The sequence below is a fragment of the Erithacus rubecula genome, assembly GCF_903797595.1.
Source record: "Erithacus rubecula genome assembly, chromosome: 3".
Classification (NCBI taxonomy): domain Eukaryota; kingdom Metazoa; phylum Chordata; class Aves; order Passeriformes; family Muscicapidae; genus Erithacus; species Erithacus rubecula.
Genome location: NC_136689.1, coordinates 33,013,092 through 33,030,983, shown reverse-complemented (window position 1 = coordinate 33,030,983; position 17,892 = coordinate 33,013,092). Strand labels below are relative to the sequence as shown.

Genomic DNA, 17,892 nt, shown 5'->3' with positions numbered 1-17,892 from the left:
TATTCTTTTGGTTTTTGTAAACATCTTTAAAAAATTGTTCCATGAGAAAGACTATCATATGTAATCTTATTGTGGAATCAATCAAAAAGACTGTCCCTTTGGAGTCAGAATGTACAAGTATGTGACTTAAAATGATGATGCTGTAATATACTCAAGGCTTTTAATAGTATCTTTCATAATAGACATCAGTTACTTGAAGATTTGTTTTTAAGTTAACTAAAGCATGCTTTGGGGAGTCCTTTTGTTCATTTCTTTTTCTGCAGTGGGAGCAGCTGGAGACACACTGATGTCAGAAATCAGAGTACAGGTCTAGAGTAACTCCCAGCAGGACTCCAAAGCAAGAATTTACCATTTTTCTTCTCTCTCATCTATGAACTCAGCTTTTTCAGTGCATATACTGAAATTGAAATCATACAGAGGAATGTAGTGGTTCCTGAACAAGAATCGTGTGAATTTAAGGACTGATTCCTATCAGAGTGTAGCTAAGAAGAAAATAACTGAATGCTGCTTTTGAAGAACTCAATCCTGTCACTACTTCTGCTACTTGATGACTCAAATTTTTACATACTTTTTTTTTTTTTGGTGTTGAGTATGAAGTCTGACTTGCATATATATTATGTACTGTTTTGCAGTTAAAGATAGTAGATCTGTTTAAAACAAATAATGATCTACATAAATGCATATATTATCTATTCCTAAAAACTGTGACTTGACCTAGAAATAAAAAGTTGCAAATATATTTATCCTTATGTAACTTGTTTCTTCTTAGCACAATGGACATTACACTTTTGCTTTCCTATACAGGATATTGTGATATAAAGAAATGTTTGTGAAGGTCAAAATACTGTGTGTAACAGTACTGAAATCTTGATGAAAAATAAATATGTTTGGTTTTTTAGACTTAAATGATAGGCAAGAGTAAAGTTGTAAGGTGTTTCAGTAGACAGTGAAGGTAAAAGAAAATATTGGCTTATTAATCATTAATAAATTATCATGTATTTCCATTTTAATGTGTAGTTCCTGAGACTGGAATTCACAGGGGCTTTTTCTATTTGAAAAAATGGAAAATACTGGCAGTATGTTATTTTGGGGTATCTTCATCCCGGGTAAAACTTTTATCTGTACAGATGTCTGCCACTCTAAGTAAAACTTTGGAGTCACTGACAAGATTTTCAACTTCAATTTTCTTTGGAAACACTGGGATTTCTATTATTCCAGGTGCTTCCTGACAAGCAATTGGCAGGGCACCCAATTTTATCAGTGTTCTAACCTTGTAAATGAGGCACTTCCTAATGGCTCAAGTCAAAATTGACAGTCTTTAGTTCTGAATGGTTTTACAAACTTGAATAGACATCTACTGAAATGTCATATGACATAATTATTACTAGTGTAAAAGTAAGCAAGCTGCTTTCTAAATGACTTTCCTTTGTTCCCTTTCCATCATTTTTTCTATTAAACTAAGTACTTGTTTTCTGAAATGTGTAACTGTGAGTCAGTGGTCAGTTTTGTCTCCTGCTCTGCCCAATCTCCATCTGCAATTAATACATATTAATACTTCTTTTAAAAATATTATTTGAGAAGTTTCTCTCCATAGAGCTCTAGCATCTTAATCTGTGTTGGTTTGGTTTGGTATGTTCTTAATCATGGTATTTTGGACAATTCAATTTTTTTAACTGCCAGCACTGCTGATGTTGAATTGCCAGTAGTCTACCAATGTTTAATCATCATATGCAGCAAAATAGCATAGAAAGCCAGGGGCATGTATCTAAGTGGTGTGTTAGATTCTCTCTTTTTGGGATTATGTTGTGAGTGAGGTATTAAGTCTTTAGTTCTTGCTTATAGTTTTATTGATCATAGTGTAATGGACCTCTGTGTCTAATAATAAATGTGGTCACAGTTTTACCAGTTACAAAACTCTGCCTTTGGTAATTTTTGAATTATTATTTTTCATACTACGATCTAGGTTTTCCTACCTCTTTTTTCACATCCAGTTGTTAATATTAAGCTTTCTACTTAGTTTAGTCATTTCTTTAAGGTATTATGGAGTGTTCATTTGTGGTATCTGGATCAGATCTGTGGGAAGTACAGCTGCTTTTGCATGTTTAGTGTAGCACATGTGCCAAGGATTTTTTGTGGTACTGTTGCTGTTCTTCCATAAGGAAATTTATGGCCAGAGGCTGTTGACCAACACTTCTAGTAGTGCTTTCCATGTTTCCATCCATCAGGATGCAGGCACCCTGGGTGAGGGATTGTACATGGTGTTGTTTCAGCAGAGATTGCTAGGTAATTTCATGTAATCATGTCAAAGGCTAGTTGTTTTCTTTGTGATGGGGGGAAAAGAGGGTGAAGGACCAATAGATAAGATGGGGTGGTTGGGTGACATTTAAACTCACCTGCATCCTGGTTTTTGTTACTGCCCTCAAAAAGAGGATATTGTAAAGGCCACTGTAGGCTCTTTGTCACATGATGGCTAGATTATTATTGAATAATATTATTTAGCAGTGATAACTTGGTAGTTGCTCTCTGTGTTGCATGCTCAGTTTTTCAATGTTCCAGCATCCTTGATTGTATTTGTTGTAGGTACCTTTGAGCACTTTGGAAAGACTCAGATAGGATTTGGTGCGAATAAAAGAGTTTTCTAAAATTATTCCAAATGCTTCTTGTCTGCTGTTCTCAATTTGTTAAAATTTGTTAGGGAAGAAGCAAGTCTGAAATTGAGTCCATGATTGCTTTTAACCAGTTTATCCTTTGGAGTTCACTTAAAACAATCAATAAAGCTGTTTTTTAAAGAGCTGCTTATCAAGCTAAATGCTGCATTGAGGAAACAGACCATCTCCTGTCAGAGATTGGCCAGGTACTTTAGTGCAGCACTTGCTCTCTGTATACATGAATTTTCTTAGAATGTTGAAAAAAAAATGAAATTGTGGGGTGTAATATGTAAGATTTTGCAAAATAGTCCAGTAAAAATCCCTGGAAGGATATTTTTTTCGCTGACTCATGTAATGATTTCAGTAGGTTTACCCCGAAGTCTTGTGCATCATACATATTATACAAGACTCCACAGCTGAGTGGAGTATTTCTTTATTATGTGTGTTAATTCTGTAGCATAATGTTCTTTTCAGAATGATCCTCTTTAGATTTGAGTGCCACCTGCTGTTGTGCTTAGTAGAGCTAAAGATATAAGATGTAGAGGAATAAATGATGTCTTTCTCCCAACTGTTATCTGTCATATTTGTCCTCAATGGAACTCTGAATTCTTCACTATTTGGTGGTGTATCTGGTCCCATCTTTCACTTAGAATAGCTTTACTTCTTTCCTGTAGGGAATGACATGATATGGTTGCCAATTTGAAAGAGCCATTCTTTAAGCATTTCTTTCAAGGAGAAAATTGTATACTGCAGCCTCTTCCTCAGTAAAAGTGCAGCTGACAGAAGAAGGCCTGCAAAAATTGCTGTTATCACAGAATAGCTCTTTCTAGAAAAGCACCTATCACAGTAGATGCATTCAGATCAAGGAGAGATATCTCTTACTATAGACATCTCTGGTGTGTATGTGAATGTATAAAAGAGAGTAGAAAGCAAAATGTGCAAAGGCAAAAGCACAGAAAGGCAGAAGGCAAAAAGAAATTGAACGAGAGAAGTAGGTGAAAATAGTGTTTATTTGCTCTCTTCTTTAAATTATTGCATTGTATAGTATTGATGTACAAGACTCAATGTTAGCAAATTAGAATGCTGTTAGAGATCAGGACTAAGATTCTCTCCAAAAGATGAATGCTTAAATTGACAAGAAGTCCAAGACTATTTAGAAGTGCATCAGCACAGTTAAAGCATCAAAACAACTGTCTGTCATACATTTATGGTAGAGAAATAATGGAAGTTAAGTTATAAATTTCAGCTAATTTCAACATGGTGAAATTTTGTATTACATTACTTACAATAAGACAAATAGTGCATATCGGCACTTGGCACCTGTGAAATGAGACACAAAATACATTTTGCTTTGAGCATACATATGGCATTTAATCTGTGATAGGGGTAGTATGAGAGCATAGCTTTAGGAATTACTTGTAAAATGTTTGAGAACTGGCAAGTGTCATAGAATTTTAGTATTGTTTAGTCTGAAAAAGACCTTTTAAAGTAGAGTCCAGCTGTTATCCAGCATTGCCAAGCCCACCACTAAATCATGTCCCGAAGTGCCACACCTACACATCTTTTAAACATTTCCAGGGTGGGTGACCCAACTACTTCTCTGAGGAGCAACCTTTTCTGTGAAGATTTTGCTAATACCCAACCTAATCCACCCCTGTTGTATCTTGAAGATGTTTCATCTTGTTGGATCACTTATTACATGGGAAGAAACACTGATCCACACCTAGCTACAGCCTCCTTCCAGGCAGTTCTAGAGAGTGATGAGGTCTTTCTGAGCCTCCTTTTCTCCAGTCTTCTGCTCCAGACTTTCACCAGCTCCATTGTCTTTCTCTGGACACACTCTAGTGTCTTTCTTGAAGTGAGGAGCTCAGAACTGGACACAGGATTTGAGGTGTGGCCTCACCAGTGCCAAATACAGGGGGGCAATCAAAGCACTGGTCCTGCTGGCCACACTGTTGCTGATACAGGCTAGGATGCCACTGGCTTTCTTGGCCTGGGTACATGCTGGGTCTTGTTCAGCCAAACCAGCACTGCCCACCCTTTTCTACTGCACAGCTTTCCAGCTCTTCTGCCCCCAGTCTGTAGTGCTCCATCATCTTGATGGCATTCATGAAGATTGTCTGCTCCATGATCTTCCAGGGTCAGGCTGGCAGGACCAACTGCAGTTTTCCAGATACTCCTTCTGACCTTTCTTGCAGATAGGTATCACATTTTTTTAACTTCTAAACATCTGGGACCTCTCCGGTTAGCCAGAATTGCTACTAAATGATTGAATGTGGCTCATTTGGGCCCACAGATCTGTGTGTGTCTGAGATATGTTGCAGGTCTCTAACCATTTCCCCTTGCATGGTGGGTGCTTCATTGTGCTCCCTGTGTCTGTCTTCTAATTTGGTGGGATGGATACCCAGAGAATAATGGATCTTGCTGTTAAAGACTGAGGCAAAGAAGGCATTAAGTACCTCAGCCTTTTCCTCATCCGTTGGCACAGTTTCCTTCCTCATTCAGTAAAGGGTAGAGATCGTAGTTAGCCTTCCTTTTGTTTTATTTTTATTCCTTTTGTTTCCTTCCCGATGTTTTACTTTTTTTAAATTTTTATGTATTTATATATCAATAAAAATATTGTTTATTTAGATTTTATTTATTATTCCTTTTGTTGGTAATGTAGTTATTATCTTTCATGGCAGTAGTCAGATTAAGTTCTAGTTGGACTTTGTCCTGTCTAATTTTCTCCTTGCAAAAAATTTTCTCCCCCACTTCTTCTGTGTAGTCCTCTCAAGTTGGCTGCGCCTTCTTCCAAAAGCCTTAAATTCTCCTTGTTCTTCTGAGTTTGAGTCAAAGCTCTCAGCTGTCTGTTCAGGCACATCAATCTTTCTCACTGCTGGCTTGTCTTTCAGCACATAGGGATGGCCTGCTTCTGTGCTTTTAAGATCTCCTTGAAGAATGTCCAGCCTTCCTAGACTGCCTTCCAAGAGGCTCTGCTGACCAAGCATCTCGGCAGGGTATCATCTCTCTAAAAGCCCAGGATAGAAGTTCTGCTGACCCCCTTCCTTGATTCTCTGAGAACTGAAAATTATCATTCCAAGTGTGCTCTGCCCAAAACACCCTCCAGTCATCACATCACCCACAAATCCTTCTATAATCACAAATATCAGGTCCTGTGGGGAGTCTTTACTAGTAGGTTCCCTCACTGTGTCAGGCTTCCAATGCTCCAGGAACATTCTGGACCAGTTCTTCTCTGCTGTATTGTGTTTTCACTAGACACCTGGTAAGTTGAAGTCCACTATGAGAATGAGGGCTAGTGGTTGTGAGATCTCACCCAACTGCTTGTAAACTATTTTGCTTTTCTCTTCATCCTGCTTGGGTCTTTAACAGACTCCCACCAGTATTGCCTTGTTGGATTTTTCCACTGAGTCTTACCATTAAACAACTATATTGTAAGTACACCCTAAAGAATTAAAACACTCCCTAACATATGAGGCTACCCCACCACCTCTCCTTCCTTGCCTGTTCATTCTGAAGAGTTTATAGCCATCCCGTGCAGCACTCTGGCTGTCCATGTTATCTTATGTCTACATGAGTGACAGCTATGTCATAGTTTTACTGCTGCTCTGTGGCTTTCTGCTCCTCCTGTTTGTTTCCTATGCTGTATGCATTAATGTAGAGGCACTTCAGCTGGGCTACTGATCTCACCAACTTTTTGGGGGAACAAGCCCTAAATCTTACCATGACCATTTTCAGTGATGTCCATGTTTTCTAACACAATAACCCTTGTGTCTTTACTGCTGCACGGATCTCCATTCCCTATCTCCATCGAGGCAACAGACCAAAGGACCTTTCTAGCATGTTGTCCCCCATACAGTGGTGTGCTGCCCCCAGGCATATCTTTAGGGAATCTGGGTTTATTCTTTCCCTCTTCAAATCTAGTTTAGTCTTTCAGTGATCCTTTTCCCCCTCTGTATCTGGTGTGCCCTGTCTGTTGCCAGCAGGCCTGGTATCCTATAAACTAACTCATGATCAAAAAACCTTTAAAGATAGTCTGAGTCAACCCCTTGCCTTGGTCTGAAACTTCTTTTACTAGACCAGATTGTTTAAAGCCCCATACACCAGACCTCGAATATTTTCAGTGATGGGGCACCTATAAATTCCCTGGACAACCTGTTCCAGTGTCTCACCATGATTATTGAAAAGTTTCTTGTATCCAATCTAAACCCTACCCTCTTTCAGTTTAAAACTGATTCCCCTTCTTCTGTCACCACAGGCCTTGGTAAAAAATCTCTCTTGTAAGCTCTGTTCTGCCTAGAGCCTTCTCCAAGCTGAACCATCCCAACTCTTTGAGCATGTCTTCATGGAGCACTGTAGCCTTCTCACTATTTTTTGTGGTCCTTCTGTGGAGGTGCTCTCTTTTAATGAGGAAAGGCTGAGAGAACTATGCCTGTTTATCCTTAAGAAGAGATGACTGAGAGGGGTCCTCATCAATGTCTGTCAGTATCTGAAAGGAGGGTGTTGAGAATGGACCAGGCTCTTTTCAGTGCCGAGCAATAGGACGAGAAGCAACAGGCAGAAACTGATGCACAGGAAACTCCACTTGAGTACAAGGAAAGACTTCTTTAGTATGCAGGTGACCGAGCCCTGGGGCAGTTTATCCAGAGATGTTGTGCAGTCTTCCTCACTGGATTTATTCAAGAACTGTCTGGATGCAATCCTGGACATGGGTGTGCTCTGGGACGACCCACTGTGGTCACTTCCAGCCTTACCCATCTTGTGATTCTGTAGCGAGACAAACTATTGTAACTGGAAAACAATTATTTTTGATTGCATATTAGTTAATAATGGTTTTATTTCTTGTGTATGCTTGACTCATGTTCTACACTTTCAAAACTTTAGTTAATTATCTTGTACTTCGATTAGTGCAGTTAAGGCTAATAGGGATGGAGAAATGACTGAATTATGTTTTTCTCAAAGACTGTAAAAAAACTTGTGTTTTTTTCTGATCTCTAAGTGTTAGAACATATGTTGGAAACTTTTAGCTTCTCTTAGCTTGTAAGGGGATGATTAGCTTTGATGTCCTTCAGTAATAGTAGCACTTATGGAATTTTTTGTCAATAGTTATATAATATCACTGAATGCTTCCACATGCAGGTATATGCAGAAGAAGGCAAACCTGACCATTATACTGAAGTAGCAACTGGCTAATCATTGGCAATGTTCTTAGGGGTGGAAAAAAATGCCACATGAAATGCCACACTGTGCACATCTACCTCAGCATCTATTTATTTGGATTTATACAGAGCTGAGTATGCAGATAAATTCTCTGTGTAAAATGATACTGAGTGGTGGAGAGTTTTGGGTTATAACTAAAGCAATTAAATGTGGGGTTTTTTTAATTTGTGAACATCGACGTTGCATCTCTGTGTTTATAATCAAGAACTTGATGATGGCTCTGAGCAAAAAAAACTGTAGCCAGTGCCTAATTGATCTCTGCATTGGATCAAGAAACTGTATTTTCTTTTTAAAATTTTTAAAAAAATATTTTCTGAATTTTCCTTCATTAAAACAATACTAGGAATGAAAAGCAGTAGGTGCATATAAGATGAGAGTTAGCAAGGTAGATGCTGTTTATAAAATTTAACAAGTTCACCTGTCATTTTCCAATATTTTTTACATGTACTTTATAGTAAAAATGCCTATTGCATTGTAGTGCAGCTGCAATGCTGAATGAGGCATAGCTTATGTGGAATTAATAAGTGAACTAACCTTGGAAATTAAAAGAGCCCTCAAACTCAGAAAAAACAAAGTTGTATTAAAAATGAAGGTAAGGGATAATCCATATTATTATTAGAACTAGTTATGTAAACTCTTCATTTTGCGATTTCAAACCACTTCTATTGGATAACTGTTTTATTTTGAAGATGTAGAAAACACCTCCAGAAATTAAAAACTGGAATGTTCTTTTTTTAAGATGTGACTTCACATGGAAATTACTCTGTGCTACTGCTTTTTTGTTGATATGAGCTGCAGTTCAAAGGAACATATAATGCTCATTTAATAAGTTCTACCATCTTTTTTTTTTTTTGGCATCTTAAAATGCAGTCATGTTTAACAGATTCTCAACATAGCACTCGAAATAGCAGTATTTGGATACCAGCTGAAAAAATAGGTGGAATACCTTATGAGGGAGGAACATGCATCATTCTTTTGTTTAACAACTTGCTGCAAGAGATTTTATTTTTGGGGGTACATTTATGTCGGAACTTTTTTTAAATTTTCATATGCTCAACAGATTCTGAAGGAAGTGGTCATGGGAGTGAAGATGCATCTAAGGACAGTGGTGAAGGTTCCTGCACTGAATCAGAAGAAAATATCTTGGAGGAGGAACCAGCAGAAGAGAAAGTAGAAGAGCAACAGCCCAAAACCTCCACTGAAGAAGAAGTGCCAACAGCAGACAAAGAGGTAATTAAAACTGAAAAGAAAGAACCAGAAGATGAAGAAGAAAAGCCAAAAAAGAAGAAAGAGAAGGAGAAAGCAACTGAACCTGATGCTGTGGCTGATGAGCAAACAAATGAACCAAAAAAATGGAATTTGCGCAGGAACCGACCACTCCTGGATTTTGTATCGATGGAAGAACTAAATGATATGGATGACTACGATAGTGAAGATGACAATGACTGGCGGCCTACTGCTGGGAAAAGAAAAGGAAAGAATGCACTGAAAAAAGAGGGGAGTGATGGAGATAACGAAGATGATGAAGATGATGGGAGTGGAAGTGATGAGGATGACAATGATGAGGAGGGTAATGAAGAAGACAATAGCAGCACGGCTAGCGACGGAGGATCCAAGAAGAAGAAGAGTAAAGTTCTTAACAGGAATAATGCAGATGATGAGGAATTGACAAATGATAGCCTGGCTCTTTCACAAAGCAAGAGTAATGAGGTAGTGCAACCAACTTTCTATAATATATCTGTTGACAAATGGAAACTACTCCCCAATAGCTATTCTGTTAATATTGAAAGTTAAACTGATTGGCTGGACTTGTGTTCACAAAATAATAAGTGAATAATAAGTGAAGCAGGAAAAATTATACTAAATAGGCACTGCATATTAAATAGCCTTGCTTGGACCATTTGACCAATCCAATGCCACTAAAGTCAATAGTGGGACTTCTCTTGGCTTTATAGAGATTGGATTAGTATTAAAACTAGGAGGTCCAGTATGCAAACCAACATATGTTAGTGAGACTTCTGTTTTAGTGTAAGTGTTGTATATCTGTAGTGTTAGAAAAGTTAAAAACATCTGTGATATAATCATAATATAGATGCATGAGGCACTATTCTTTGCCCTTCTTTGTGACAAACACCAAAGTCTGAACAAAGTCCACTTACAGAAGAATTTTAAGTAAAAAAACATGCTGACTGGGTTTGAAATCAGATAGAATAATTCTGTTAATTTATATTGGACTTGCTTATAAGAGTCATCAATGAATTAATTTCTTACCCTACTAAAAGCATTTGGGTACTATGATTATTATATTAAATATCTTCTGATGGCAGAATGTGAATATTATATATAAATATTTAATAAAATAACCTTTTTTCCCTATGCACAATTACAGTTGCCTTGAAGATTGTGCCCGTGGAAAAGTTAAGATACCAGGTTCTCACTGTGGCTGACTTCATGTTGTGCAATAGCAAAAGTCAGAACAAAATAAAAAGAATTGCTATAAAATCTACATTCCGTTTTCAGGATATAATCACAGTGTCAACATAACATTTGAGAAATCATAGTGATATGACATTATTTGAAGTCCTACTGTTCCCTTTTAACTTCGTTTAAATGTGTAAAATGGCAGGGAACTAAACAGTATTTGGATTTGGTCCATTTTAGATACTTTGATAGGTATCATATATATATATTTTTATATATTATTGCAAGTGAGCTGTGCTGTTTTAGCTACTAGTAATAATTGGGATTGAAAAAAAGTATGATTTGTTTGGGCTTTTTTTTTTTTAAAACTTTTTGTATAGGCATCTTCTTTCCTTGTCAGGCTCTGTGATTCTAGTACTATTACCTGCATTTTCTGGGCTCAGGATCTGAAAGTGTTCTTGCTCTACCAATACTAACGATGAGAACTTGAAACAGAGGCAGTTTTCTTTCAGAGTTGCTTCCTGCCTCAGACTGGAGATGTGTGGCTGCATTCTTAGTGATATATTCTTCAGTTTAATTTCCCTTGGCTTGGAAAAACAGACCTGTTTCAGAAACCCAGAGCTGTCTCTGATGTATCTTCTTTGAAACTTCATAATATGCATGGATATCACATACTATTCTTACCTTAGATTTAGAACACTGACCAGAACATAAAAATCAAAATTTGAGAATTTGAAGTTAAAATTATAATTTTTGTAGCTGTTCATTTATCTTTATTACATATAAAGTGTTGTACTGTTTATGACTAGGTCTTTATCAAAAAGTTTTGCAAAAGTGAGTATCTATAGACTGAATTACAGACTGTAATTTTCAGATTTTTGATACTCAAGATACTGTATTGAAACAGTATATTCTCCATGGCTACAATATTTTAAATTATTAAAAAAGGAAAAAGAGTAAAAAAAAAAAAGTCTTGTCTAGCAGACACATCTAGCAAAATCTCATCACGCTGCAGAAACTGAATTCTTAGAAAACTGAGTTCCTAGATGTTGAAATACATAATAAATTTAAGAAAAAATGTCCAGGTAATTAGTTTTGAACATACTGTAGTATCCTTTCTATGTATTCTTTCTTTCTTTCTTTCTTTCTTTCTTTCTTCCTTTCCTTTGCTTATTTTTGAAAAATGGAAACTGGGAAGGGTGTTGGGGAGGGACTGTTTGACTCTTACTTCGCTGTGATTTTTATTTGTTTACATTTTACAAAAATATTTTGAGCTCTGCATATACATTATTTTAACATGTGCTGTAATTAAATACCATGTGCTTTTCTATTGTATTATGCATAGAATACAAACTTAGCTTTCTTTCCGGAGGTCAAGCACCATTAGTAGGTAAATGGTACTTTTCTGTTTTTATAATTATTACCTGTCTATAGGACTCTTCTGTTCTCAGTGAGGTGGTTATTGTCTTTATATTTTTTTTCTCTTTAAAATGAAAATTAAATTTAAAAGTCTATGGTCATATAGCTTGAAGCACTCACTTTCTTCATTAAAACCACTGAAATGGGAGTTACATAGTGAAATCCAGTTGAAATAGTTTCTCCCACTTCAGTAGGGAACAGGACTTATTCAGGAGTTGCAGCAGTTTACCCTAATATTTAAAGTTCTATGTTTTGGATGAGTCTCTGAGGTGCTTAGACCAAAAGCAGAGGAGAGCAGCAGACTTTCCAGATCATTCCCTCTCCATGCCTGCATAAAAAAATAAATTGCTCAGCTGCTTTGTTTGACCTGGTAGCTGTCTTCACATGAAGTGAACCTTAATGATTGGGGATCCTAATATTAGAACAAAAATGTGATGCCCTTTCATCATTGCTTGTTTGTTCCAGTTTTTTGGTCTGTGTTTGCATATATTCTTACTACCTAGATAGCTAGTGTTATTTCAGTGTTCTAACAATGCATTTCTGTTCCTTCATTTAAAGTAATATTTTGGTCTCATTTTTTTTTCTGTATTACCAAATGTCAGGCTTCTATAACAGTAGAGATTACCAATGTCTTTTAAACTTCTCTCAGTGAAGCCAAGTAACAGTTTAAGTCAAAGGTACTGCCAGAAAAAGCTGATCTCTGTAGAGTTGTGACATGCATTGGAGCACAATAAATCTGCCAAAGTTAGGGAGCATCCACTGCCATTTTCCTAACTCTAACAGAAATGGTAAGCTAAACATGAGTGTTTTGAGTAATGACAGCTGCAGTAATGTCCAGGTGTATTGCTTTCCTCAAAATGATGGGTCCTAAAAGGAGCATGCTGGAAGAGATGCTCTGTATGTCTGAACTCTGTATCAGAGAACCTTCAATTTTTCGCAATTAGTTGGCTTCCTGTAAGCAGTGTGGCTGTGAATGTTCTTTTCTACTTCTACATGAGCTCATGTTCTCTTAGGCATAGTATTGGTGCATAGTATGAGGCATAGTATTTTATAAATGGGGTTTGGAATTAGAAAAAAGTATTTGAGAGGGCATCTTTCACCCTAATTTGTTTTTGGATGCCGCAACAGTTTTGGAATGTTTTCCTACCTTTTGAATGGTACCATTAAACTCTCAGCTTCTGCATTGAAACTATTGCTTTTTATATGTACCACAACAGTTATTTTTCTATTGTGTATTCTATTTTTCAATTTCTATTTCACTATTGTGTTTATTTTCATACTTCCTTGTATAATAAATAAAGCTCAGGTATAAAAATAAATGAATTATGTATAGAGGCCATGGAACTGCAGAGAAGACAGTGGCTCTGTCTCACAATGATAATAGTAAGAAGACAGTGTTTATTAAAAAAAATTAGTTTTATGTATAACTTTGGTTTATGAGGCATTTTTCTGTGTTTTCCTAGAAAAATTCCTCATGAAAACCCACAATTTGCTTAAGAGCCGTGGTTCATATTGTAGGTTGCCAGAACACGGCAAATCCTTACTCTTGTATAAAATCAGAAGAACATTTTGTTTTAATAAATCATTTGGTTTTGCACAGATACAAATAAATTTGCATTAGAACAAAGCCATATAGGGTTGATAACTTGTTATACTTTTTATAAGTGAAAATTTGGCAGGTTTGTATTAGCTGTGTATTCTTGGATTTTTCAGATCAATATGATTTTTTTTTTTTTTTTAGTTTTAAGAAGATGAAGCAACTTTTTTGAATATTGGAACATACCCAAGTCACCTTTGGCCTTTTATTATATTTTGATTTTAAATGGTTTCTTAGTTATTCCATTTTGTAGAATATAAATGGTTCCAAGAAATGTTTCTGTCTTGAGAAATGACTCTCCTTTGACCTCTGGATCTGAACAAGTCTATAGATTGCATTGAGATCCATGCATCCCAGCTTTTGTATTCATGGAGGAAGTGTTTGAGCACTTTGACAACAAAGAAGCTTCTAGCCTTTTGAAAATAATGTTTCCATGGTTCTTTGATTGTTTTTCAAAAATTGACCAAATAATAGTTTTTCTGCTTGCTTTAAATAAAATTGAAGTTCCTGGCATAATTCATGTGTCTCCATTTTTCGATATTAGGATTCATTGATCCTTGAGAAGTCTCAAAATTGGAGTTCCCAGAAAATGGACCATATTTTGATTTGTTGCGTTTGTCTCGGAGATAACAGTGAAGATGCTGATGAAATAATCCAGTGTGACAACTGTGGAATAACAGTGCATGAAGGTAATACAACCCTTCGTCCTCATTGGAGGAGGAAGGCATATGGTTTGCTTTTAAGAAAATTTTGACTTGCTTTCTTCAAAGAGAACCTTTCAATGCACAATTTTTATGTAATACTGGACTGATCTCTTTTAGTGGTGCAACACTCATTTCTACTTTGGCAAAGCAAGTATAAGAACCTGTGAGATGGGACACAGTCTACAGATACTGACACAATGAATGACAGTCTGCAAATATTGCAGCTATACACTGTATTTTCAGTGCTTCAGGATATTCTACTAGTGTGATTTATGTTACCTATTTCAGTACATTAATTTGATTGCATCATTGGGATATAAGATAATGAGAATAGGAGGTCTTCTAAAAGGAAAGGTTATTTCACCTATATTTTTGCTGTACCAAAATGGCAGAGAGAAGGGGAAGAAGAAAGGTATTGTCCATGGCATTTATCTAAAAGTAAAAAATGCTAGTCTTGAACTTCCTCATAATCTTCACTGACATTTTGTAATGGGGAAATTTTGAAGTTAAAACATACTCAAGTTGTTGTTTTGCTAAATCCTGCAAAATCTGGACTACATGTATGTAATAAATGTAGGTGATCTGATTTTACAGAAATACTCCAGAATGATAATTTAGGTGAATGTGTTGGTTTTTAACACCTTTACACAGAAGATGGGACTGTACTGTGTGTTGTTTCTCTTTCTGTTAAGGTTGGAAGGTAGGGAAGATACTAACACAGAGACAGGAGATACGAACACTAACACGCCTCTTTTGTTAGAAAAGGAAATGTTGGTTTTTTTTTCCTCCGTTAATCAACTGGGGCTTTTTTCCTCATATCTTGTACTGTTTAGGGCAAATTTGGGAGAAAACCTCCCAAGGGCCCCCCCCAGGAAGCAAACCCCAAGTGAGCTGAATCACACTCCAAGTGTCTTTGAAGGCATTAGTCAGGTCTTAATGCCTACTAGAAGTGTTAGGCTCCTAAATTTATGTGTCTTGCAGAATTCCTTCTTCTGTATGCATGAATTTTTTTGGAAAGTAATGTGCAGAATGTATTTGATTTGAGATACAGTGGCTGTCTAAAATTTAGTTTTATAGAATCACGATAGATCTTATTTTCCCCTAGAACAGTGGAATAAAGAACAAAAAAAGTCTTTTGCTAATCATTATAAATGCAGGCTTGAGAATTCCCCAAACATTACATCCAGTCAGTACATCCAAACTCTAAAGCTGTGGAGCTCCCTGGAAATTGTTCCATAAAATTTATTTAATTATTGTAATGATTGCTTAAGTGAAGAATGATTGTGATAGAAAAATGATCCTCTGCCACTTTAGAATGAAATTATGGAAATTTTTTTTTTATTCAAGAGGAGTACTTTAAAAATCCCAGAAGACCATGTCCTCATTTTACTTAGTTTACTAAACTTCTGTCCCTACAAAAGTAAGATTACAGCTGTCTTTCTTCTAGAGGAAAGTAGTTCCATAGTTCAAAAGTAACTTGAATTTTAGTCTTTCAAAATCTGTGTAAAAGGAATTGCTGCTATTCTTTTTACAGTGTTCCAGGCAAAGATTCCCTGTAGTTCCATTGATACAAAGAATGGAGAGTGCATGTTGCTTTTGTTGTCATTGCAACAAAGTAAAATTGATTGATTCAAAATATTTAATTTGTTAGTTTGTTCTGGTAAGTTCTACAGTATGTAGCAGATAATTGACCATAGATGTTGGTTAATTTTTCACATTTGTGGCTAAATGTGTTTAGTTAGCTCTTTGCAATTCATTTTAATAATAAATACTTGAAAGTGCATATGAAGAAGTTGTGAAGTTCTGTTTGTATAGGTGAAGTCTTAGAGGAAAATAAGTGAGCTGTGTATGTGAAAGTACTTGATGACTATGATAAAATGCAAATTTCTGCAGCCAGAATAATTTGAAGCTGAACAATTTGGAGTTTTACTTGACACTTTATGTATATGTTTCATTGCTAGATATGTATGAATATAGTTTCAATAGAAATGGATGTTTATTTTCCTGTGTTTTTCTGTACTTGGATATTTTATAATGATAAGTAAGGTAAGTGCTGTTTTAAAGCTGGACTTTTTTCAGTAATTTGTTTAAATAACTGCTTGCAGCAAATAAAAATATTGCTGTTGTATTTAAACCCCTGTCAGCCCCCAAGCCAAACACAGCTGCTCACTCACTCCCCCACCAGCAGGATCAGGAGAGAATGGGAAGGGTAAGAGGCAGAGAACTTGTGAGTTAAGGATAGTTTAATGCGGAAAGGAAAAACCATGCACACAAGCAAAGCAAAACAAGGAATTAATTCACTGCATCCCATGGGCAGGCAGATGTCAGGCATCTCCAGGAGAGCAGGGCCCCATCACATGTAACAATTATTTGGGAAGACAAATGCCATCACCCTAAACATTCCCCCTTTTCTCCTTCCCCTCACTGTATACTGGACATGATGTCACATGGTCTAGAATATTGCTGTGGTCAGTTGGGGTCACCTGTGTGACCTGTCCAGGCTGTGTCTCCTCCCAGCCTCCCATGCAGCCCCAACTTCTTTGCTGGTGTGTCAGTAGGGTAATATAAGAGGCCTTGGCTTTGTGTCCTGCTCAGCAATAACAAAAACATCTCTGCTTTATCATCACTGTATTCAGCACAAATCCAAAACATAGCCACATGTTTGCCACTGTGAAGAAAATTAATTCCACCCCAGCCAAAAGCAGAACAGTTATAAAATTAGTTGGAACCTTTGAAGCTTTAGTTTGATCCAGTGATCTTATATATAGACATATGTTCAATGACTTGGAGATTCCTGCATTCCTGCCTGGTGGTCACTGACTGACTGTTTACTTCTGAATACACAAGTAATTGCCTATGATTACAAAGTTGCAGTCAAAACCAAAATGCAGTGCAACAGTTACTTTTTGGTCCAGTTTGCCTGATCATTCAACTCGGCTGAGTTCCAAAATAAATCAAAAAGTAGTTGAAAAGGTAATTACTGTCTAATCATATAAACATGGCTTGCAACCTTGAAAATTATTTTTTAACTGATAGTAGAAGCAAGGTTTACTCTTTATAGCATTGGCTTTGATCTGTACTTTGGAAATGTATACCCAGATCATAGGCATAGACTGTATTTATAGTCCTTTGTACTCTTGCATGCAGCTGCTTGGTAGTTTGAAAAATGAGTTCCAGTAATGAGCAAGTGTGTTTTGTAAACACATTGAAATGCAAGAATTTGTTTTTATTTTTTCAGGTTTTCTTTAGCATATAGATTGCAATGGCTGTGAATATCATGCTGTGTCCAGAAACTTGTTCTAATATTTGAGCTTTTGAGTTTTTTAGAGCACAGTATTGAATGATATGAATTGGATGGAAATCAATGCAGTGAAGTTTGCCTGCACTTAGGAAAAGTAATATGCCCATTTTTTGCAATCTGATTTATTTTGAAATGCGTGGAATACCACAGAGTTTTCTTCATAGTTCTTATATGAAATTTCAAGAGGTATTGTGAATGAGCCTGTTTTCTTCTTTGTAGCATGGTAAATAATTACGTGGAAGGAGGACACTCCTTTCATGCCATACAGGTGTCCCACCCAGGGTCCCACATAATGATGATATTGACAATTTGATTGTTCTTCCCATGAAGACCTTATTTTCTCCTTCTCCTTGTTGACTGTTATAAAAACTTTTTTGCTTCACAGAGAGGGGGTCTTACACCCTTGACTTATGCCTTGGTGTTCTGTTCAAGTGGAAGTTTCTGTCCACCACCGAACCTTTCTAGTGACTGAAAGAGGTTTTTCTATGACAGCTACATCAGTTTTAATGTGAAGTTATTCATTAGCTGAGAAAATACTGCTCTGAGTCAAGCCCACTTCTTCTGGACTCCAGTGCTGCCTCC

The 17,892-nt window shown here is 36.6% G+C and overlaps 1 protein-coding gene across 6 annotated transcripts in view; it reads left to right on the top strand.

Moving 5' to 3' along the window:
* PHF14 (PHD finger protein 14) overlaps positions 1-17,892 on the top strand; it is a 161,669-nt gene that overhangs the window by 4,055 nt on the left and 139,722 nt on the right. For all 6 annotated transcript variants that reach the window (XM_079301598.1, XM_079301599.1, XM_079301596.1 and 3 more), the window contains 2 exons: positions 8,929-9,578; positions 13,850-13,994. In XM_079301598.1, coding sequence (XP_079157724.1) covers positions 8,929-9,578; positions 13,850-13,994 — 795 coding nt within the window. The remainder of the gene's footprint in view (positions 1-8,928; positions 9,579-13,849; positions 13,995-17,892) is intronic.